This window comes from Lissotriton vulgaris, chromosome 4_1 (genome assembly GCF_964263255.1).
Source record: "Lissotriton vulgaris chromosome 4_1, aLisVul1.2, whole genome shotgun sequence".
NCBI classification, from domain to species: domain Eukaryota; kingdom Metazoa; phylum Chordata; class Amphibia; order Caudata; family Salamandridae; genus Lissotriton; species Lissotriton vulgaris.
The window spans coordinates 17,101,715-17,125,175 of NC_141691.1; the positions used below are offsets into that span (position 1 = coordinate 17,101,715).

The 23,461-nt window shown below is 47.8% G+C and overlaps 1 protein-coding gene and 1 long non-coding RNA gene across 2 annotated transcripts in view; one reads left to right on the forward strand and one right to left on the reverse strand.

Moving 5' to 3' along the window:
- Positions 1-18,056, reverse strand: part of LOC147718233 (indolethylamine N-methyltransferase-like) — a 94,099-nt gene extending 76,043 nt beyond the window's left edge. The window contains exon 1 of the mRNA XM_086918239.1: positions 17,895-18,056. Coding sequence (XP_086774365.1) covers positions 17,895-18,042 — 148 coding nt within the window. The 5' untranslated portion in view covers positions 18,043-18,056. The remainder of the gene's footprint in view (positions 1-17,894) is intronic.
- The window catches only part of LOC147718234 (uncharacterized), a 136,953-nt gene that overhangs the window by 1,036 nt on the left and 112,456 nt on the right, over positions 1-23,461 (forward strand). The window contains exon 2 of the long non-coding RNA XR_015295282.1: positions 20,098-20,205. This is a non-coding gene — a long non-coding RNA (uncharacterized LOC147718234). The remainder of the gene's footprint in view (positions 1-20,097; positions 20,206-23,461) is intronic.

The window sequence follows — 23,461 nt, forward strand, 5'->3', positions numbered from 1 at the left end:
CTTCATGCTAGTAACTGTGGCCTCCATTTTAGCCATTGAAGTGTCTCGAGCTGGGTTCAGATCCGGTTGCAGTTGTGGTTTCTCTGCGTGCCATGTGAGAGTGTTAATTGTAGCCACCAAAGACATGTTATTGTAGCCGATAGGTCACTTTGTGAGATTGGTGCATTGGCGAGACTGACCTATTATAGATGCCCTCATCCCATACAGGGCTGTGATCCTAACCCATTGTTGGCTGAGCATGGCTTTGCTGCGGCATGGTAGCAGCCTTTTTACAACATGTTTAGGTTCATGACAAATGTTCAGGTCCCTCTCGATACCTCTTGGATCTATCACGCCGACAGTGCTCTCGCCGACATGAGGGTGCCTTCTCCCTGCACTCCGTCATTGTGGATTCGAGCAGTGGTTGTAATTAACATCTGTGACATGAGACAGCATCTGAGCTGTATTCAATTGTATATCCAAGTCAGATGGGAATACATTGTGTGCCAGTATTGAAAGGGTACCATCATAAATCAAATCTACCTTCAAAGGTTTGCCCCTTCATGTCTTTAGCCCTCCCTGGGAGCAGTGACCAGGTACTACTTACTACTTTCCAAGCACTGCTCCTGTTTAAGGAAATACTTTAAGAGCTGCTTGTTTCCACAGGTTCACACGAGCGCTTGTGTGTTCACTTGTTTCCACCTCCCTTTCTGTAAACAGGTCTGTACATCTCATTCTCATCTCATCATGTTTGCTGTACATTCATGTATGCTGCTTTCCGGGGGGGGGGGGTCCTTTTTCTCTGACTTTAAAGGGAAAAGGATTTTTAAGTTAATGTTCAGCTGCTGCTTTTTAAATATTCTACCGCCAGAGGTTTGGGGGACGTGCAGCTGGCCATGTCACATCTTGTACTACTCTTTTTTTATGTGTGCACCTGTGCATCCCTTTAAACTGGGACTGAGGAGAACGCAGGCCACAGTCATGACTTGTGCCTGTCTTTGAGGTCCCAGACGCCCGTCTACCTCTTTATGTTTTGCATCCTTTCTTTGGTGCCTCTTCCTCTGTTTATGATTCAGAAAAGGGGGTGGTGATGAACAGAGTGTCTGAATTAAGCAGACCACTCTTACCCAGTCCAAAGATCAGGGCTTGATCCATCACCGTTTTTCAGCTCACTGCACCATCCCAGCTCAGAACTTGGCTATATGCAAATTAGTCTGACCCTGGCCCAGTGCATCATGGGAACAGGGCAGACCAAACTACCAAGCCAATTCTTATACTGGGAAGGAAACAAGCTACCGGGGACCGGTTTCTGGCATTTCAGCCGTCTTCGGCCCGGCTTGCTTGAATCCTGATGGTGCAATGAGCTAGGGACTCACATCTGAGTATACCCTTCCACGCTTATGGTGGACAAAAATGATTCAGAAAAGGGGGTGGTTATGAACAGAGTGTCTGAATTAAGAAGACCACTCTTACCCAGTCCAAAGATCAGGGCTTGATCCATCACCGTTTTTCAGCTCACTGCACCATCCCAGCTCAGAACTTGGCTATATGCAAATTAGTCTGACCCTGGCCCAGTGCATCATGGGAACAGGGCAGACCAAACTACCAAGCCAATTCTTATACTGGGAAGGAAACAAGCTACCGTGGACCGGTTTCTGGCATTTCAGCCGTCTTCGGCCCGGCTTGCTTGAATCCTGATGGTGCAATGAGCTAGGGACTCACATCTGAGTATACCCTTCCACGCTTATGGTGGACAAAAATGATTCAGAAAAGGGGGTGGTGATGAACAGAGTGTCTGAATTAAGCAGACCACTCTTACCCAGTCCAAAGATCAGGGCTTGATCCATCACCGTTTTTCAGCTCACTGCACCATCCCAGCTCAGAACTTGGCTATATGCAAATTAGTCTGACCCTGGCCCAGTGCATCATGGGAACAGGGCAGACCAAACTACCAAGCCAATTCTAATACTGGGAAGGAAACAAGCTACCGGGGACCGGTTTCTGGCATTTCAGCCGTCTTCGGCCCGGCTTGCTTGAATCCTGATGGTGCAATGAGCTAGGGACTCACATCTGAGTATACCCTTCCACGCTTATGGTGGACAAAAATGATTCAGAAAAGGGGGTGGTGATGAACACAGTGTCTGAATTAAGCAGACCACTCTTACCCAGTCCAAAGATCAGGGCTTGATCCATCACCGTTTTTCAGCTCACTGCACCATCCCAGCTCAGAACTTGGCTATATGCAAATTAGTCTGACCCTGGCCCAGTGCATCATGGGAACAGGGCAGACCAAACTACCAAGCCAATTCTTATACTGGGAAGGAAACAAGCTACCGGGGACCGGTTTCTGGCATTTCAGCCGTCTTCGGCCCGGCTTGCTTGAATCCTGATGGTGCAATGAGCTAGGGACTCACATCTGAGTATACCCTTCCACGCTTATGGTGGACAAAAATGATTCAGAAAAGGGGGTGGTGATGAACAGAGTGTCTGAATTAAGCAGACCACTCTTACCCAGTCCAAAGATCAGGGCTTGATCCATCACCGTTTTTCAGCTCACTGCACCATCCCAGCTCAGAACTTGGCTATATGCAAATTAGTCTGACCCTGGCCCAGTGCATCATGGGAACAGGGCAGACCAAACTACCAAGCCAATTCTTATACTGGGAAGGAAACAAGCTACCGGGGACCGGTTTCTGGCATTTCAGCCGTCTTCAGCCCGGCTTGCTTGAATCCTGATGGTGCAATGAGCTAGGGACTCACATCTGAGTATACCCTTCCACGCTTATGGTGGACAAAAATGATTCAGAAAAGGGGGTGGTGATGAACAGAGTGTCTGAATTAAGCAGACCACTCTTACCCAGTCCAAAGATCAGGGCTTGATCCATCACCGTTTTTCAGCTCACTGCACCATCCCAGCTCAGAACTTGGCTATATGCAAATTAGTCTGACCCTGGCCCAGTGCATCATGGGAATAGGGCAGACCAAACTACCAAGCCAATTCTTATACTGGGAAGGAAACAAGCTACCGGGGACCGGTTTCTGGCATTTCAGCCGTCTTCGGCCCGGCTTGCTTGAATCCTGATGGTGCAATGAGCTAGGGACTCACATCTGAGTATACCCTTCCACGCTTATGGTGGACAAAAATGATTCAGAAAAGGGGGTGGTGATGAACAGAGTGTCTGAATTAAGCAGACCACTCTTACCCAGTCCAAAGATCAGGGCTTGATCCATCACCGTTTTTCAGCTCACTGCACCATCCCAGCTCAGAACTTGGCTATATGCAAATTAGTCTGACCCTGGCCCAGTGCATCATGGGAACAGGGCAGAGCAAACTACCAAGCCAATTCTTATACTGGGAAGGAAACAAGCTACCGGGGACCGGTTTCTGGCATTTCAGCCGTCTTCGGCCCGGCTTGCTTGAATCCTGATGGTGCAATGAGCTAGGGACTCACATCTGAGTATACCCTTCCACGCTTATGGTGGACAAAAATGATTCAGAAAAGGGGGTGGTGATGAACAGAGTGTCTGAATTAAGCAGACCACTCTTACCCAGTCCAAAGATCAGGGCTTGATCCATCACCGTTTTTCAGCTCACTGCACCATCCCAGCTCAGAACTTGGCTATATGCAAATTAGTCTGACCCTGGCCCAGTGCATCATGGGAACAGGGCAGACCAAACTACCAAGCCAATTCTTATACTGGGAAGGAAACAAGCTACCGGGGACCGGTTTCTGGCATTTCAGCCGTCTTCGGCCCGGCTTGCTTGAATCCTGATGGTGCAATGAGCTAGGGACTCACATCTGAGTATACCCTTCCACGCTTATGGTGGACAAAAATGATTCAGAAAAGGGGGTGGTGATGAACAGAGTGTCTGAATTTAGCAGACCACTCTTACCCAGTCCAAAGATCAGGGCTTGATCCATCACCGTTTTTAAGCTCACTGCACCATCCCAGCTCAGAACTTGGCTATATGCAAATTAGTCTGACCCTGGCCCAGTGCATCATGGGAACAGGGCAGACCAAACTACCAAGCCAAATCTTATACTGGGAAGGAAACAAGCTACCGGGGACCGGTTTCTGGCATTTCAGCCGTCTTCGGCCCGGCTTGCTTGAATCCTGATGGTGCAATGAGCTAGGGACTCACATCTGAGTATACCCTTCCACGCTTATGGTGGACAAAAATGATTCAGAAAAGGGGGTGGTGATGAACAGAGTGTCTGAATTAAGCAGACCACTCTTACCCAGTCCAAAGATCAGGGCTTGATCCATCACCGTTTTTCAGCTCACTGCACCATCCCAGCTCAGAACTTGGCTATATGCAAATTAGTCTGACCCTGGCCCAGTGCATCATGGGAACAGGGCAGACCAAACTACCAAGCCAATTCTTATACTGGGAAGGAAACAAGCTACCGGGGACCGGTTTCTGGCATTTCAGCCGTCTTCGGCCCGGCTTGCTTGAATCCTGATGGTGCAATGAGCTAGGGACTCACATCTGAGTATACCCTTCCATGCTTATGGTGGACAAAAATGATTCAGAAAAGGGGGTGCTGATGAACAGAGTGTCTGAATTAAGCAGACCACTCTTACCCAGTCCAAAGATCAGGGCTTGATCCATCACCGTTTTTCAGCTCACTGCACCATCCCAGCTCAGAACTTGGCTATATGCAAATTAGTCTGACCCTGGCCCAGTGCATCATGGGAACAGGGCAGACCAAACTACCAAGCCAATTCTTATACTGGGAAGGAAACAAGCTACCGGGGACCGGTTTCTGGCATTTCAGCCGTCTTCGGCCCGGCTTGCTTGAATCCTGATGGTGCAATGAGCTAGGGACTCACATCTGAGTATACCCTTCCACGCTTATGGTGGACAAAAATGATTCAGAAAAGGGGGTGGTGATGAACAGAGTGTCTGAATTAAGCAGACCACTCTTACCCAGTCCAAAGATCAGGGCTTGATCCATCACCGTTTTTCAGCTCACTGCACCATCCCAGCTCAGAACTTGGCTATATGCAAATTAGTCTGACCCTGGCCCAGTGCATCATGGGAACAGGGCAGACCAAACTACCAAGCCAATTCTTATACTGGGAAGGAAACAAGCTACCGGGGACCGGTTTCTGGCATTTCAGCCGTCTTCGGCCCGGCTTGCTTGAATCCTGATGGTGCAATGAGCTAGGGACTCACATCTGAGTATACCCTTCCACGCTTATGGTGGACAAAAATGATTCAGAAAAGGGGGTGGTGATGAACAGAGTGTCTGAATTAAGCAGACCACTCTTACCCAGTCCAAAGATCAGGGCTTGATCCATCACCGTTTTTCAGCTCACTGCACCATCCCAGCTCAGAACTTGGCTATATGCAAATTAGTCTGACCCTGGCCCAGTGCATCATGGGAACAGGGCAGACCAAACTACCAAGCCAATTCTTATACTGGGAAGGAAACAAGCTACCGGGGACCGGTTTCTGGCATTTCAGCCGTCTTCGGCCCGGCTTGCTTGAATCCTGATGGTGCAATGAGCTAGGGACTCACATCTGAGTATACCCTTCCACGCTTATGGTGGACAAAAATGATTCAGAAAAGGGGGTGGTGATGAACAGAGTGTCTGAATTAAGCAGACCACTCTTACCCAGTCCAAAGATCAGGGCTTGATCCATCACCGTTTTTCAGCTCACTGCACCATCCCAGCTCAGAACTTGGCTATATGCAAATTAGTCTGACCCTGGCCCAGTGCATCATGGGAACAGGGCAGACCAAACTACCAAGCCAATTCTTATACTGGGAAGGAAACAAGCTACCGGGGACCGGTTTCTGGCATTTCAGCCGTCTTCGGCCCGGCTTGCTTGAATCCTGATGGTGCAATGAGCTAGGGACTCACATCTGAGTATACCCTTCCACGCTTATGGTGGACAAAAATTATTCAGAAAAGGGGGTGGTGATGAACAGAGTGTCTGAATTAAGCAGACCACTCTTACCCAGTCCAAAGATCAGAGCTTGATCCATCACCGTTTTTCAGCTCACTGCACCATCCCAGCTCAGAACTTGGCTATATGCAAATTAATCTGACCCTGGCCCAGTGCATCATGGGAACAGGGCAGACCAAACTACCAAGCCAATTCTTATACTGGGAAGGAAACAAGCTACCGGGGACCGGTTTCTGGCATTTCAGCCGTCTTCGGCACGGCTTGCTTGAATCCTGATGGTGCAATGAGCTAGGGACTCACATCTGAGTATACCCTTCCACGCTTATGGTGGACAAAAAGGATTCAGAAAAGGGGGTGGTGATGAACAGAGTGTCTGAATTAAGCAGACCACTCTTACCCAGTCCAAAGATCAGGGCTTGATCCATCACCGTTTTTCAGCTCACTGCACCATCCCAGCTCAGAACTTGGCTATATGCAAATTAGTCTGACCCTGGCCCAGTGCATCAATGGAACAGGGCAGACCAAACTACCAAGCCAATTCTTATACTGGGAAGGAAACAAGCTACCGGGGACCGGTTTCTGGCATTTCAGCCGTCTTCGGCCCGGCTTGCTTGAATCCTGATGGTGCAATGAGCTAGGGACTCACATCTGAGTATACCCTTCCACGCTTATGGTGGACAAAAATGATTCAGAAAAGGGGGTGGTGATGAACAGAGTGTCTGAATTAAGCAGACCACTCTTACCCAGTCCAAAGATCAGGGCTTGATCCATCACCGTTTTTCAGCTCACTGCACCATCCCAGCTCAGAACTTGGCTATATGCAAATTAGTCTGACCCTGGCCCAGTGCATCATGGGAACAGGGCAGACCAAACTACCAAGCCAATTCTTATACTGGGAAGGAAATAAGCTACCGGGGACCGGTTTCTGGCATTTCAGCCGTCTTCGGCCCGGCTTGCTTGAATCCTGATGGTGCAATGAGCTAGGGACTCACATCTGAGTATACCCTTCCACGCTTATGGTGGACAAAAATGATTCAGAAAAGGGGGTGGTGATGAACAGAGTGTCTGAATTAAGCAGACCACTCTTACCCAGTCCAAAGATCAGGGCTTGATCCATCACCGTTTTTCAGCTCACTGCACCATCCCAGCTCAGAACTTGGCTATATGCAAATTAGTCTGACCCTGGCCCAGTGCATCATGGGAACAGGGCAGACCAAACTACCAAGCCAATTCTTATACTGGGAAGGAAACAAGCTACCGGGGACCGGTTTCTGGCATTTCAGCCGTCTTCGGCCCGGCTTGCTTGAATCCTGATGGTGCAATGAGCTAGGGACTCACATCTGAGTATACCCTTCCACGCTTATGGTGGACAAAAATGATTCAGAAAAGGGGGTGGTGATGAACAGAGTGTCTGAATTAAGCAGACCACTCTTACCCAGTCCAAAGATCAGGGCTTGATCCATCACCGTTTTTCAGCTCACTGCACCATCCCAGCTCAGAACTTGGCTATATGCAAATTAGTCTGACCCTGGCCCAGTGCATCATGGGAACAGGGCAGACCAAACTACCAAGCCAATTCTTATACTGGGAAGGAAACAAGCTACCAGGGACCGGTTTCTGGCATTTCAGCCGTCTTCGGCCCGGCTTGCTTGAATCCTGATGGTGCAATGAGCTAGGGACTCACATCTGAGTATACCCTTCCACGCTTATGTCATTATGGTGCACCCACATCCAATGTGCACTTTGGTGTGAAAGGCTCTGTCCTCAGCACCTCCCCCTTTACTCCTGTCACAACTGGTCTGTTAGTGTGTGAATCTTGGGCAATTTTGCATTCTCCGTGGAACGCTAAATTACCCAAATTCCGCAAATTCCGCAAACGGAATGGAGTTTACCACCCACGCCTAATGCTCAGCTCTTCTGACTGCGAAACTTCAAACAGCACTCTATCAGAAATGTGAACTTGTTAATTGACTCTGCCACCAATTACTTCTGCATTTGTTTGCTATTAATAAGAAGTAATTTTACAATGAAATTCTTCAGGAGTGCGTAATTGGAAGTGCTCTCCCCTCTCTACAGTAACAGTTTGCAGGTGGCACTGTGATTTCATATCCATTATCAGGGGATGGTTTATGAGTGTGTTCCTAATCTCTAATCTCTTCATGACAATTAGAGAAAGACCCAACAGGTGTCTCTACAAATGTTGGTGTCCATGTGCTCTTTCCATGAACAATTAAACCTGCTCACATGAGACTGATCGGCATTGTTTGCAAGTTTCTGAGAAGCCTGAGTTAACATTGACAGCCTGCTTCAAGTTTCTCCCTTAAGAATTCTGGTTTCTGGTTTGAATTGAGAAAACCTTTGCTGTGAAATGGAACATTTCTGATGCCACAGTACCCTCTAGTGGTATTTCAGTTTATAAACTTGCTTTAACAGTTTATTTTGTCAGCATTACAATCACACCATTGTTATTTACATTAGTGCCTCAGTTGTTTAGTGCTCATGTCTTTGGATTAGCAAGGTTTTAGCATTTATTGTAGTTTATCATTTTTCTCACGAACTTTTGAATGATAATTTCTTTGCTCTTACTACACTAGCTGTATAGTGTGAATCTCGCTTCATTTTATGCACAATTTTAGTTATCATTGCACTAATAATATTTATCACTCCTTTCACTACAGGAACAAGATTTTAGGATACTTCATTAATCTGCTAACCTTTTCTCGTATAGCACAACTACTACACCATTATTATTGAGTGTTACCTTATGCATGTTTATTATTCTTTTCGCTACATGGTCAAGGTTTTAACAATCATCTTACTTTAATTTTTTTGTTTTATTCGTTCATCCACATTAGGAGTAGATGGTAAATAGTTGAACATTTAATTTGTTAATTATTGTCTACATTATTGTCGCAGGCACGTTTTACTAGAATATCTTCTATAATGCAGAACGTGGCAACTCCTGCATTATTTGTTATCCACGCCTGGAGATACTCCGATTAAATGGCAAAATTGGAAGAAAGATTTTGAGAGGTACGTATAGGTTTGTGGTACCAACCTCAGTGCTGAAAGGCGGACAGCCCTTCTTCTCCATTGTTTCGTGTCTGAGGGACAAGAGGTGTTTGACCATCGACCTGATGTAGATGATCATACTCTAAATGAATATGAAACCTGTATTTTGAAATTAGACAGACACTATTTACCCGAGGTGAGCACAATCCTTGAACGGTATCATTTTGGTAGAGGGCACAAAATGAAGGAGAGTCTGTAGAAAGTTATGTAACTGCTCTTAGAAAGCTAGCGTCCTCATGCAAGTTTGGTGCTCTTGTGGAAGAAAGAATAAGGGACCAATTTATGTTAGGATGCAATGTTGAAAAAGTCAGGAGTGAACTATGGCAAAAAGACGAACCAACTCTTGAAGAAGTGATATCCATTGCTAAACAAGTTGAACATTCCCTGAATTGTGTGGATATTATTACCAAACATGAGAACAAGGACTATGCGGTTCGTGTGGTAAAATTTAACTCAAAGCAAAGGAGTTAAAAAAACATAGTTTGGAAAAGGTAGAAAGAAAGAATGTGAGAGATGTTAAGTTCAAGTGTTACAGGTGTGGGAGTGAAAAGCATTTAGCTAATGCCCTGGTCTCAAGCCTACCTGTACTATTTTCAAAAAAAGTGGGACACTTTGCCTCAGCTTGCATTGTCAAGAAGAACAAAGGGAGGGTTCATACAGTTTGTGCTGACAACAGCAATAGTGAAAGAGAGGATGAATCTGTTTGCCATTGTGGTCAAGTTGTTTCTTAAATATCTGATAATAGTAAATAAGGACCTTTAGACATAATAAATGTAGAAGGAGAGGGTTTTTTTGGATTCAGGAGCCAAAATCACCATTATTTCAAGACATTTCCTAATGAGTAAACTTAACAACACAGTAACCCTACTTAAAGCAGATATAAGACGTTATGCTTACCGGGGTGAACCAATGAAACTTTTAGGGCACATTTTGGGCTTAATAGAGTATGAAGGGAGATATACCACTGGGAAAATGTATGTTTCACATAAAGGCGACAGCATCCTCAGTTGGTTTCACCAAAGGGATCTTGGAGTAATGCTTGACCCAAATATGGATCAACCCATTATATTGAAAAAAGATTTTTAAAATAATGAGTTCCTGGTTCAGAATTATGATGATGAATTTACCACTGTCTTAAAGACAGCATTTCCAGATGTTTTTAAAGATGAGTTGAGGTGCTTACGAGGGTATACTCACCAAACAAGGTTGATTCCAGGAGCTATACCTGTAGCTTGTAAAGTTTGCAGTGTACCTTTGTCAATGGCTTATAACTGACTGAAATGTCTTTTTGGTGTTTGCAGATGGAGGGAAGTGCCAGGGGAAATACAAATCTCAGAAATAGAGGGAAAACAGGAATGATGGAGTATTGAAGATCAGTCGTTAATACGAATTGAGTGAAAACTAACTGCACATCTAACTGTCTCCCTTGCTGCTCTTTCTGGTGAGCACAGCGTGGCAGTGACATCCTGCACCGCACAGCACAACATAGTTATAAACAAACTGACAAAGCCAATAACGCTCGTCGGCAAGACCTTTTGGCTTTGCCATGTTTATAATATATGCCCCGCACTGATAATACCGTTTACACACCTAAGCGCAAATCACTGACAGGACACAGGAGGAAAGAGGTGCAGAGTCCATGATGGTGATGGGGGTGCTGCAGACAGAGTACCTGACCCGCCTCAACGTCCCTCAGGCCGCTTCTTTCAGGCAAACACGTCACAGACTCATCGAGAGCTCTAATGAAAATAGATTTTCATATGGAATATATTTTTCCTTTGAATTTTGAAAGTTTATTCACCGTAGAAAGCTCCAGGATCTATTCTAGTCATGACAGAACAAAAGCCTGTGTTTAGTATTACCGAGGCAGCTAGAATTATGTGGCTCATATAATTATAAGCTTGTTGCAGGGGCCCAAAAATATTCATCAGCTGCTGCATAATCAGCAGATTGTAAGAAAAAGAACATTGTTTCCAACGCAAACATATCAAAAGTTGGTAAAATCATAGCGACATGTTTGTTTGCAGTGAAGGCGCATTACAAAGGGTAACTGGTCATCTTTCGGTTGATTTTTTAAAAACTTTATTGATAAGCTGCTACTAATGATTTGAAATATTGTCCCAGACAGTATGCAATGTGTAATAATTACAAAATAATGATTTAATACTATTAATAAATGTGCTGCATTATGCCACATCATTAGCCTTTTCTTGCTGCATAATTTCATCAACATGTCATGTAAATTGGTGCACACCTGTCGCATAATGTCAGTGGCCCAGAGTATTATCCACTCACCGCCATTGAGATTAGAACAATATGTCATCTGACTATGATTGCTGTTCTTCTCTGAGGGATGTTTCTCGTTAACTGACCACGGTGCTGACTCATTCGTTGGTGGAGAGGGAACTCTGTCAAACTCCAAAAGAGTTCCCTCCCCACCCAGATAATGGTCCGTCCGCCCAAGTTAAATGCGGGTGAGCCATATTTTGACAATGACAGAGACTACTCCTTCTCCACTGTGTTTAACCTCTTTGCTACAGGGCTGTTTCTCCCGCTGTGCTGGGGGGTGGGGGGCTCGCACAGCGCCCCGGTGCTCATGACAAGCTCAGCTCGTCATGAGCCACGGTGCTCATATGTTCATGACGAGTTGAGCTCGTCATGATCATGCCCGTTTAATGGAACGCTCAGCACAGCAGGGGAATCAGCTCAGCGTGCAAGCGTTCCAACGGTCATGACGAGCTGAGCTCATCATGAGCACACGAGCGCAGGGCTCGCCGTGGCTCATGACGAGCTGAGCTCGTCATGAGCACAGGAGGGGTTACATGCCTCCAATGCCAATAAACTAACAGCCTGATTCATGTACATGCCGTTTTGCGTGTCCCTAATAGCGAATAATAGCGACTCGCTATTGAGAAAACGCAAAACGGCATTCATGTACTTTTCGGGGAAAAAATAGCGACTCGCACGCGGGCGCTAAAGCCGTTAGCGACCTACAAAAAACGCAGAATAATCGCTATTTCCGGCCACCAGCGATCGGGATTGCGACTCGCAATCCCGTGCAATCGGGATTGCGAGTCGCATTCTCGCGGGATCTGGAAGACGCATTCCGAGCACCGTGATGACATCACAACCAGGAAGCAGCCAAATCCCACCCCCAAACACCACAGTGACGCTATCATTCGAGTGTACACGACGGAAAGCTGCCGCTAAACCTCCGTTAGCGACTCCTGACCCGGCCGAAATAGCGACCGCCATGTCCGACGAACCTCTGCCTGGCCCCAGCAACAGCGCTGGCCGCAAGCGCAAACTAAAGTTCTCCCAGCAGGAGCTGGAGAACCTTATAGAAGGGGTGGTGGCCAAACACGACCAGCTCTTTGGTGCCAACTCCAGGAGGGTCCCAGAACAGGAGAAGCGGAGGATCTGGGGGGGGATTGCCTCCAGCGCCAACTCTGTGGGCGTTGCGGACAGGTCGTTGGAGGAGCTGAAAAAGCGCTGGTACGACCTCCGAGGGCGTGCCAAGGAGAAGGTGGCGGAGCGCCTTGGTGAGGCATCAGGTACTGGAGGTGGTGGACCGACTGTCCCACCCAACACCCCCCTGGAGGACCAGGTAGAGGACACCTTGGAGAGGGAGGCGTGTGTTGGCGTGACCACTCTGGACTCCTCCCGCCCCACCCAGGACACCCAAGGTAAGTGGCATGCGACTGCGACCCTGTCCCCTATGACCGTCCCTGACCAAATAGGCTCACTCATTGGCCCTTAATCATGCCTATGTTGTGCATCAGGAAATGCCCTGAGGCATTGTGGGAGACGTAGTATGTCCACAATGTAGTTGTACCACAATGCGGCCAGAAAGGTTCCTAAGTGCGCAAATCCACAGCCATCCAGGGAATGTCACCCAGCATGCATGTAACATCTGCACGTCTGACAGTCACATGCACCTAATGAGTATCCACTTACCCTCACAGGTGCGGATGATAGCAGTGACAGCGAGAGGCTGATGATCGTTGAGGAGGCCCAGGAGGAGGAATCCCTACCCGCTACCCAGCCACCAGCCCCTGCGCCAACACCAGCAGCCAGGCCCCCCACCTTACCTGCTGCAACATCTGCAGGCCCACCGGCTGGCAAGGCCAGGGCCCCCACCTTACCTGCTGCAACATCTGCAGGCCCACCGGCTGCCAAGGCCAGGGCCCCCACCTTACCTGCTGCAACATCTGCAGGCCCACCGGCTGCCAAGGCCAGGGCCCCCACCTTACCTGCTGCAACATCTGCAGGCCCACCGGCTGCCAAGGCCAGGCCCCCCACCAATGTGCCTCCAGTGCATGCCGCACCTGCAACACCAGCTGCTACAACACCTGCAGCTCGTCCAACACGATCTGGGCCAGCCACATCCGCTACACAGCGGCCGAACAGCAGGAGGGGCAATGGGCATCTCCATGCCTGCATGAGCGTGGAGCGGCGAATGCTCCGTTTACACCAGCGCCAGTCGCAGCAGCAAGGAGCCATCCAGCTCCAGATGCATAAGATCGGCCGCAATGTGGCGGGAGTCGGCGAGCGGGTGGACCGCATGACGGCGGCCATGGAGCGCATGACGGGGGCAATGGAGGCCAATACTGCAGCGCTGGTGAAGCAGCGCAGTGTTGCAAGCAGGCGCCACCATCAGCTGTTGAGCCAGCTGTCAACCTATAGTCGCTCAAATGATGTGGCAGCAAATGCCACCACCCAGCTGTCGCGGCGCTCTCTGATCCAGCAGCACCAACTGGTCCAGTGCTGCGAGGAGATTACCCGGGTGCTGGAGCACTTGACCACCGCCGTGATCCCACTGCTTACACCTGTGCTACCGGCCATCGTAGGGGGAGATGATGCGAGTGAGGCTGCCTCCAGCGTGAGCAGCAACTCTGCCACACAGGCCCCCCCACCTAGGCTCAGCACCAGGGCTACGCCTGGTCCAGCTGCCCAGGATGAGGAAGAGCCTCACAGGCGCCTGGGAAATGTGCGCCGGAGGCACCAATGACATTGTGTCAGGGACACAGGCGCAGGCTGAAGCTAAGCCTGCCATGAACCTTTACATGCAGTATGCTGGAATACTGGATTTTGAAAATAGTTGTTACCATGACCATTTTATCTTGTGATTAAAACAAATACATTTATTTTGCTGCACACATTCGCCTTGTGTAATCATTACATTTTGCATGCAATTGTGATATGTGGGGTGGGGGAAGGGGGTGGGCTAGAAATTGTTAGCTGTGATGTGGTTGCGACGTCTGTGGCCTTCAGCTGGGTTCTCCCCGCGTGCATGGTGCGCATGTGCTGGTGGCCAGTCGTCCCCCTCAGATTCACTGCCTGAGATGTCAACTGGTATCCGGCGCTTGGTTGCAATGTTATGAAGCATTGCACAGACAGCCACAATGCGGCAGCACGCTGCAGGACTGTAATACATGGCCCCACCTGTCTTGTGCAGTATACGGAACCTGCTCTTGAGCAGGCCAAATGTCCTTTCAATACAGTTCCTTGTCCGGATGTGCACAACATTGTAGCGCCGTTGCTGAGGTGTGGCAGGGTTGAGGTAAGGGGTCAGGAGGTATTCCCGTAGGGCGTAGCCACTGTCACCTGAATGAGAGGAGCAGATGTTGATTGCCTGTGCAGCGCAGTTACTTCATAGCAATGTGACATTGTCGACAAAGTGTACTTACCAAGTAGGTGTCCTTCCCCATACTCTCCCCTGATCAGTCGTGTGTGGAGTCCGCTGTGCCTGAAGATAAAGGAGTCATGGGTACTCCCTGGGTACTGGGCCACAATGTCAGTGATGATGGTCTTGGCATTGCAGACCATCTGTATGTTGAGGGAGTGGTAGGACTTCCTGTTGCGGTACATATACTCCGTGCCAGCTGGTGGGCAGATGGCGACGTGGGTACAGTCTATGCAGCCGAGGACATGGGGAAAATGGGCAACATTATAAAATTGTAGTTTAGTGAGGTCCAATTCCTGTTGGCTCGTGGGAAATGTGATGTGCCGGTGGAGCTGGCTGAGCATGGCGTCAACAAAAGTGTGGAGGCAGCGTGACATGGTGGGCTGGGATATCCCCCCAGCAGCGGCTACTATGCCCTGGAAACTGCCGGAGGCCAGGAGGTGCAGGCTGCACAATACCTGCACATTTGTGGGCACAGAATTGTTTCGCCTTGTTGGGTGCTGCATGATGGGGTCGAGTTCTTGTATCAGCCAGGTGATCATTTCCCCATTCAGCCTGTATTTTGCATAAATCTGTTCTCTGGTTTGGCCCAGCAAGGTGACCCGCTGCCGGTAAATCCTTGCCTGCCTCATGCGTCTCCTCCGTGCTGCTCGCTGTAGCCTTCGCCGCCTCACCACCATGTACATCCCAGGCATTGTGGAACGCCTAATGCTGCTGCTGAATGTCCTTATGTGTGATACGTCAGGCCTGGACCTGTTGGTGATTGGCTAACAGTTTTTCAAATTTTGCTTCATCATGGCTTTTATGGTTACCACCTGCTTTGAGTTGTCCTTAAATTGCGCCGCGCAAACGTGCGATTTAGCGCTTTTTCGCTAATGTATTTCTTTCATGAATGCCGATTGAGACAATATTGCGTTTCGCTAATCATTTCGCAGATTCCGTGGTTGGTCGCTATTTCTGTATCGCTAATGCTCGACTTCCCGGAGTCTGCGACTATTACAGCGTAATCGCTATTCCAATCGCTATTATTTTTTAGCGATTTCGCTATTTCGTACTTGAATGCCGATTCCGTGTTTTGCACCCGCAATTGCGTTTTCGCAGCCATTGCAGGCGCTATTTCGCTTCATGAATCAGGCTGTATATGCCATCAGAGAATTGGCCGTATGTCCACCCACGGATTTTAGGTGGACAGACATCAGCCATTTTCAATGCGAGTTACTGCCAGGAAGCGGCAAGCGGCACTGAAAGGTGCTCAATGCACCCCCTCACCATGGGAGTAAACTCCTAAGGCGTGGAGCATTATTTTATTTCATAAAGAAAATCCAGTTTTAGATTTTACTTTCAAAATAAATAAAAATTCTAACCTTGCTGTACGGCTCCACCATGTTTGATGGAGCCTTACGGCAAAGGTATAATACACTGCACAAACCTCCTCAACTCTGGTTCCTGTCAATGCTTGAAATCTTTGCAAACCGAATGGATATTTAAAGATTTAGCCATTGGACAGACTCATTTACTCAGTCATGCTGGCGGAGGACGGTGCAACCACTAAATTATACATCGGACCCCGAGTCACTGTTACCGTTACACAACATATAGCTGAGGGTTTTCTGGATTTGCCTAGACTGGTAAAGTTAAACATACGTGTCACAATTACAAATATGGCTGATACACCTTCAGGTTTGTTTTGATGCTGCAGGTGAATGGGTTGTCCACAGATCTCTCACTGCAAGTTTTACTGGATTTTATTCCAGTATTTTTCTATCACTGTGCCATCGGCAGTTTATTTTGCACACTCATGTGTTGTTTTAGGGATGGTTGGAGCTTGCAGAGTTTCACTCGGTGGAGTTTCATGAGAACAAAGTGATATTCAGCGGAGTACCTCAAGCATGCATAAATCGGCATACTGAGCTACTTCTGCTGACAAGCAGTGGCATAAACTGTACAATCTCCATCAGTGGAGCTAAACATTTTACGCACCCCTAGTTGGTTTTGTGTTTTTGAAACTTTTTCAAATGATTCCTGTTGCTGAAGCTATCCAGGTACATTTAATATGCCAGGTTTGATTGTTTATGGGGTCTTAGGTGTGATTATAGATGATCCTTCATAAAGAGGTCAGTGCATTATTTATGGTTTGGGTTCATAGTCATCATATTCATCTACTAATGTCACAAAGAGGAAGGTGGGGAAACTTGTGCTTCCAGCTTCCTTTTCCTGTTTTTTATTATATTCGCATCATACTAATCTCACCAATGACAAGATTAAGAGACAAGTAATTAATATACACATTATGGGGCCAATTATGATGTCTGTTGAATAGGCTCCAAATGGCATTTGGTTCGTACAAATCCGATTCGGAACCCACCTTTCCAACTGACCGATTACAATGTTCTCAAATCGTTGTGCCATTCCGACTCGGTTCTGACTCCCTTCCGAACAGCATTTGGAGGAACCGAGTAGATTGAAGCACACTCGTACAGGTCTACAGACCTTCTTTCTGACCAAGGGATTATGATATTGGTTTCGGACATCCTTTCCAAATTGGTCTGTCTGTCACGGATCGGCTGCCAGAACCTGACTTTGGGAACCCTTAGCAGGCTCCCTTCACCTGGCACCAGTGAATGGGGCCTGTGGGGCCCGCGTAGCAAAACTTGAGGGTCCCCCTTGTAAAAGACATAGAGGGGCCCCCTCCCGGACTCATTCATTAGCTCTATGGCTAGAATACTGGGCTGTGGGGGCCTGGGGTACACCTCTGCCATGGAGCTACCCATGGGTCCCCTCTTCCAAACCAGGCACAGTGTGGCAGGCACCATTGGGTGCTCACCACAGGGTGCACGGTTTTCTGCATCTACCCCATTTTTAAACGGGAGCCAGTGTAGTCGGATGGAACACAGGCTCCCATTGAAATTAATGGGAGTCCAACCGAGCCGTGTTCAAAACCATCGTAATTGGTTGGTCGGACTCCCCGAGTCCGATTGGGTCGCAAACCATTCTGAGACCGAGTCGGTTGAATGCTTTCCGACCGACATCCCAATGAGGCCCTATATCTTTCCGTCAGGAAACCAGACTTGGGAAAAACTGTGACTCCCAAATTAAATCTATTTTCATCAGGATGTTGAAGGGTTCAATGAATGCCAGCATGTGTTCTCAAGAGCAGTGCTACTCCAGGACGCACTATAAGTTTAGAGAATAGATACAACTCACATAAGGGTGTGATGGATTGGAAGGGCCACTCACCTGAACAGAAGGTTTTGTGTAATCGAGTGAATATCCATTTCACAGAGTCTTCTTTAAAGCCTGAATGCTCTCCTGAGTACGTATCAAGCATGGCCCTGGGATCCAGACGCTGGTCATGGAGCGCTTGCAGGGCAGAAGAAGACGCCATTCTTGATGATACAAAATGACAAGCTGGTCTCCTATGGCCTGTGCATTTATACTGTAAAATTTAAATTGCAAATTGTCAAAGAATAGAAATACATAAGTTTTAATACTCATGTGCTGCAAAGCTCACATATAATTAATCCCTTATTTGTTGACAGTTAGCAGCTGACTGAAGCTTGTAAACCGCTCATCTTGTTCCCAAGCATAATTATTTGAATCATAAGACAGACAAAGTGAGACAAACAGAAAGAAAGTCTCATCAACTTAGTGGGAAAAAAGTGATGTTTCACTGTCCCAATGATATAGTAAATGAGATTGTTGTTAAACAGCATTAATTATTTAATTTTTGTAAAGTTTGCTGTTTTTAAAATTAAAATTTTCCTTGAGTAATGACAGTAGGGCTGAATTAGTAACATGAATAAATCCCAATATTCCTCGTACAATTATGAATACCTGTTCTGTATCCCACATTCAGTTCCAAGCTTAGAAATATACAATTACTGCATTGTAGCACTTTCCACAGACACAATGTGTGGTCATAGGACGATGGAAATGGGGCAAGCAAAGGACTAAAAAATGCTGACGTATGACCTGCTAAAAGAATCCGCTCACATCCACAGCATCGTCCTCAGATGGCAAAGCCCCAGATGAGCAAGAAGAACACTGCACAGAATTTGAGTCCCCCTTTGAGACCACTGAATAAAAGAAATGGAGCAAAGCTACTCTTCGGGAAGTGAACCCTCAACAGCTTTTGATTCTCCTCACAAATCAATCATTTTCAAGCCTGACTTCACAAGGTTCTTGAGTCTGCGCAGCTTCTCTTCACCGTCTAAGCTTCCTCCTCAGTTGAACCCTTTTGTAATGAGCAGCCCCCCAATGCAAGCCTCCATACAAGACTGACCGTACAAGGTTCCTTGAGTCTGTGAGCTGCTCTTCCTCCTCAGTTGAACCCTCTTTTCATGAGCAGCCCCCCAATGCAAGCCTCTGCAAAAGTCTCACCCTGAAAGGTCCTTGAGTCTGCGTGGCTTGTCTTCCTCCTCAGTTGAACCCTCTTTTCATGAGGAACCCCCAATGGAAGCCTCTGTACAAGACTCTCACAAATCAAGCGCTGGTACCACGCATCGGCACTGCCTCCCTCTTAGTCCAGATTCTCTCTCCTGTCCTACCTTAGCTAGCCTTAGCACTCTTATCCCAGAAGTGGGTCTCCATAGTGCCTTGCTTTGACCTCTCCCCCGGGCTCGGAGTCCGAGAGGGGTCGGGGTCGCAGCGGTCTCACCAGCCTCCACACTGAGGGAGTCTGGCTCCCACTGACCAGAGGAAGCCACCATGTTGTGGGATTTATTTTAATTCCGGATGGGCGAAAATTACTTCTCAGCTCTGGAATTCTGAAGAATATAGCCTTATAGCCCGCTGTAATGGGCTACAATGGCTATTAAAGGCCCGACCTGAAGGCGAGGGACTTTAACAAGACAGCATGACTTTAATAGCCGGTATAGCCCTTCTACGAAGGGCTATAAGGCTATTAGAACATTCTGCCACTAAAGGACAGAATTTTCTAACAAATTAAACAAAGGCTTCGGGAAGCGTGAGGGGATTGAAATCCTCTCGGGCTCCCTGAAGCCGTTGTTCACAGCGACAAAAAATCATTGGAATGTTGGAGCACTGGCCTATACCAGCCATTATTCTAATTTGTGTCATGTAAATGGAGCCCTCACTACATTCATCTGGGGCGGGGGGGCACTTTCTACCTCAGTCACAGTCCTGCCAGTCATTCAGTCATTTATTTTCTCATTCAGGCATTAATCCAATAACTTTTTCATGTATTATCTTCTCACATTTTCAACAACAAATTTCCAAGATATATTTATATGCATTTGTGGTCACAACTTTGTATTTTCGCAGAAAGTCAACAACGAATGTTTTTCAACTTTAGAAGTCACGTACTTAGTTTCCTGCAATATCCAGCAAGAAATGTTTCTGAACTTTAGGAAACATGTGTAGTTTTCTGCAGTAATCTACAACACGGGTCCATCAGCCATTGTCACCTCTTCTGTTTCAGTTTTCCTATGGAGAACACATCATGATTCCTCTAATGGAGACACCCAGAGGTCCACAGTGGAAATGACGCCTGGCTTCCTTTTCAGAGGTTGGTCCAAACACAAGTGAGGTAAGATATGTGTTGGGTGCAGCAACTAACAGCTGAGTGTTTTTAGAATTCTGAAGCCCAGTTGGTAGTATGTGCCCATCTGTTACATCTGGGCAGAGAGAGCGGTGACAAGAGTCTTACCAAGAACTTATATGAGACCTTGTATGTTCAGGGCAGAAGGAGAGCTGCACAAACTGCACAGAGACATGATGATGGACACCGTGCTCCGCATGAGGCTCCATGTCCCCACCAGCAGCAATAAGGGTCACCTCAAGGGGAAGCGCCATGTGAACCGCGTGGCTAACAGAACATGTTGGCGGCCAGACCTCAACACGCAGTGCCCAGAGGCATGATAATGGACACTGTGCTCCGCATGAGGCCCCATGTCCCCACCAATAGGGTTGAGGGTCACCTCAAGGGGAAGAGCTACGTGAACCGCGTGGATAACAGAACATGTTGGTGGCCAGACCTCAACACGCAGTGCCCAGAGGCATGATAACGGACACTGTGCTCCGCATGAGGCCCCATGTCCCCACCAACAGGGTTGAGGGTTACCTCAAGGGGAAGAGCTACATGAACCGCGTGGATAACAGAACTTGTTGGTGGCCAGACCTCAACACGCAGTGCCCAGAGACATGATAATGGACACCGTGCTCCGCGTGAGTCCCCATGTCCCCACCAACAGGGTTGAGGGTTACCTCAAGGGGAAGAGCTACATGAACCGCGTGGATAACAGAACTTGTTGGTGACCAGACCTCAACATGCAGTGCCCAGAGACATGAAAATGGACACCATGCCCCACATGAGGCCCTATGTCTCTAAAGTTGTGGTCACCTCAAGGGGGAGAGCAACGTTAACCGCGTGGATCGCAGAACATGTTGGTGACCAGACCTCTCCATGCAGTGCTGGGTGGAGGTGTAACAGACCCATTTCAATAAAGTTAACTGGTACACAGGGTATGGGGGGCTATAACTTGCCAACCAGAGGGATGCGGAGAGAGATGTCACCCAGAGAGTGTAATCTACACGAAGGTTCCTGTTTTAGCAGGGGTCCAATTTTTATTTCAGCTTCATTGTCGTGTGTAAACTTGCAATCTTTTCAATGAAAAAGAAAAGAGCTGCTTGCATAAATTAAATGAAGGAAAAACATCTTTGTGACAACCTCCTGAAGCACCATTACCATTTTAAAGATATCTTTATTCATGTTGGAGGCGCGGTTTAAACAATGCTCCTTGGCTTTTAGGGAGACATTTCATGTAATAAGTTTGCGCCAGTGTTTCTCGATTTTATGAAGTTCTATTTCATTTGTACTCAGCTAGTTCTGATGTGGGATGCCTCAGTGTATTGCATATCTGTCTGCATTAACAATTCAAATATAACATGAAATGCAAAGAATTATACATAATCAATTATCAATGAATCCAATACATTTAAAACAATGAATTATAATTACTAGTAATGACATTACTAGATACATTAGCATTAACAAATGTAATTAGGGAAGATCAGATTTTGGATAGCTCTCAACATGGCTTTAGAAGGTTCCATTGCACGGAGACTGCCCTCACTGCAGTTTTGGATAAAATTCAAGTGCCGGTGGATGCAGGTCATACCACTCTCTTGATGCTACTTGACCTCACTGCAGCATTCGATCCCCTGTCTCCCCAGAGACTGGTGGGCGTCTCAGGGAGATAGGGGTCAGGGGATTGGCTTTGGATCTTTTGACTTCCTTCCTGGAAGAGCGGTCCCAAATAGTCAAATTGGGAAGCTTCTACTCGGAGTCTATCCCCCTTGTCTGCGGCGTGCCTCAGGGCTCCTCCCTGAGCCCCACTTTATTTAATATCTATGTGGCCCCTCTGACAGGGGTGGTGAAGTCTTTTGGTTTGGAAGTTTTGTCTTATGCGGATGACACCCAAATTATGGTGTCAATCACGCAAAACGCTAGGGATTCCACGCAGTACTTTAAGAACTGGAGTGGTGTGGCTCACTGGTTAGAGGTGGCAGACCCGGGAGCAGAGGACGGCCCATGAACCAGGGTTTAATTCCCGATGCTGCAGGGTTGTGGACCAGGGTCAGCGGACTCGATAATTCTCACCCCTGTGCCTACTCTAAAAAGGGACGTTATTGCTGCTTGTTTTTGCCGTCCCTGCATTTCAGTGGATTTTTGCCACATTCAACTCCACGCCTCGCGGTACCCGCTGCGCGGGCCCCGCATCACTGTGAGGCGCTTTCCTTCACCTGGGAGCTGCTGACTGGGGCGTCCTAGGGGCTGACGTCTGCGAGCACAAGGGCTGGGACTCCATCTCCCAGGAGTCTCAGGTCATCCCGCGCCCGCTCCACCTGGGCCGCTCTCCCTCATCGCCCCGCCCCCAAAAATCCTCCCACCTTTGCAACAACTATAAAGGAGATTGCGACTGGCGCTGCGCGGGAGCGCGCGGGAGAAGCCCGGGACAAGGGCGGGACCGTCTGTGGCCGTCCGGGGCCGCAGGAGGCCGGGCTGGGCCAGGTTACTGTCATTTTGTATTTGTATTCTCCTTCTTTGACCACTGCTCTGCTTCCTGACAGTAGTGTACTAAGTCTGTAATTTCGGGTTACGAAAGCATAGTTTGTCCTGTCTGGATATGAGTCATTCTGCTCCCCCAGGCGTGGGTATTTCTGTACTTGGCCCACTTGATAAATTATTTAAGAAATCCACCAAGGAAGTAGATATGGATCTACTCCTTGCAGAGAGAAGAGCTGAGCGTCGACGCTGAATTGAGCAATTAAAGAAAATTCCACTGCCCATACTATCAGTCTCAAACCTCACCCAAGAAACGGCTGCCCAAGGGCTGAGCTCTATTGAGGATGATGTTACTGATATCAACCAAACCCCCGGTATATTTAGGTTCCCAATTATTTCCCCGCCATGTGCCAGTGCTACCAGCGGAGGACACTTAGTTTGTCCCCCTATTGATCATTCTAGTTTTGTTGAAACAAATATCCCCGATATCCAAATCACGGATTCAGAACCTCGTCCTATGTCGCCCAACCTGTCACTGGTTTGTACTGACCCAGGCGAGAGTATACCTCCAATGAGTGTGTGTAACTCTAGAACCAAGCCTGACAAGGCCAAGAGGGTTGTGCGTTCTCCACCTAGGAAAAAAAGGAGAAAGGGCGGGGTAAAAAGGAAAGGCCAAAGCTGTCAGACACCACCACCGTCTCTACCCAAACCAAACTCTGAGATATTGATTCCACCCAATGCAGAGTTACCGCCACCAGACATACAGGACTTGGTAACT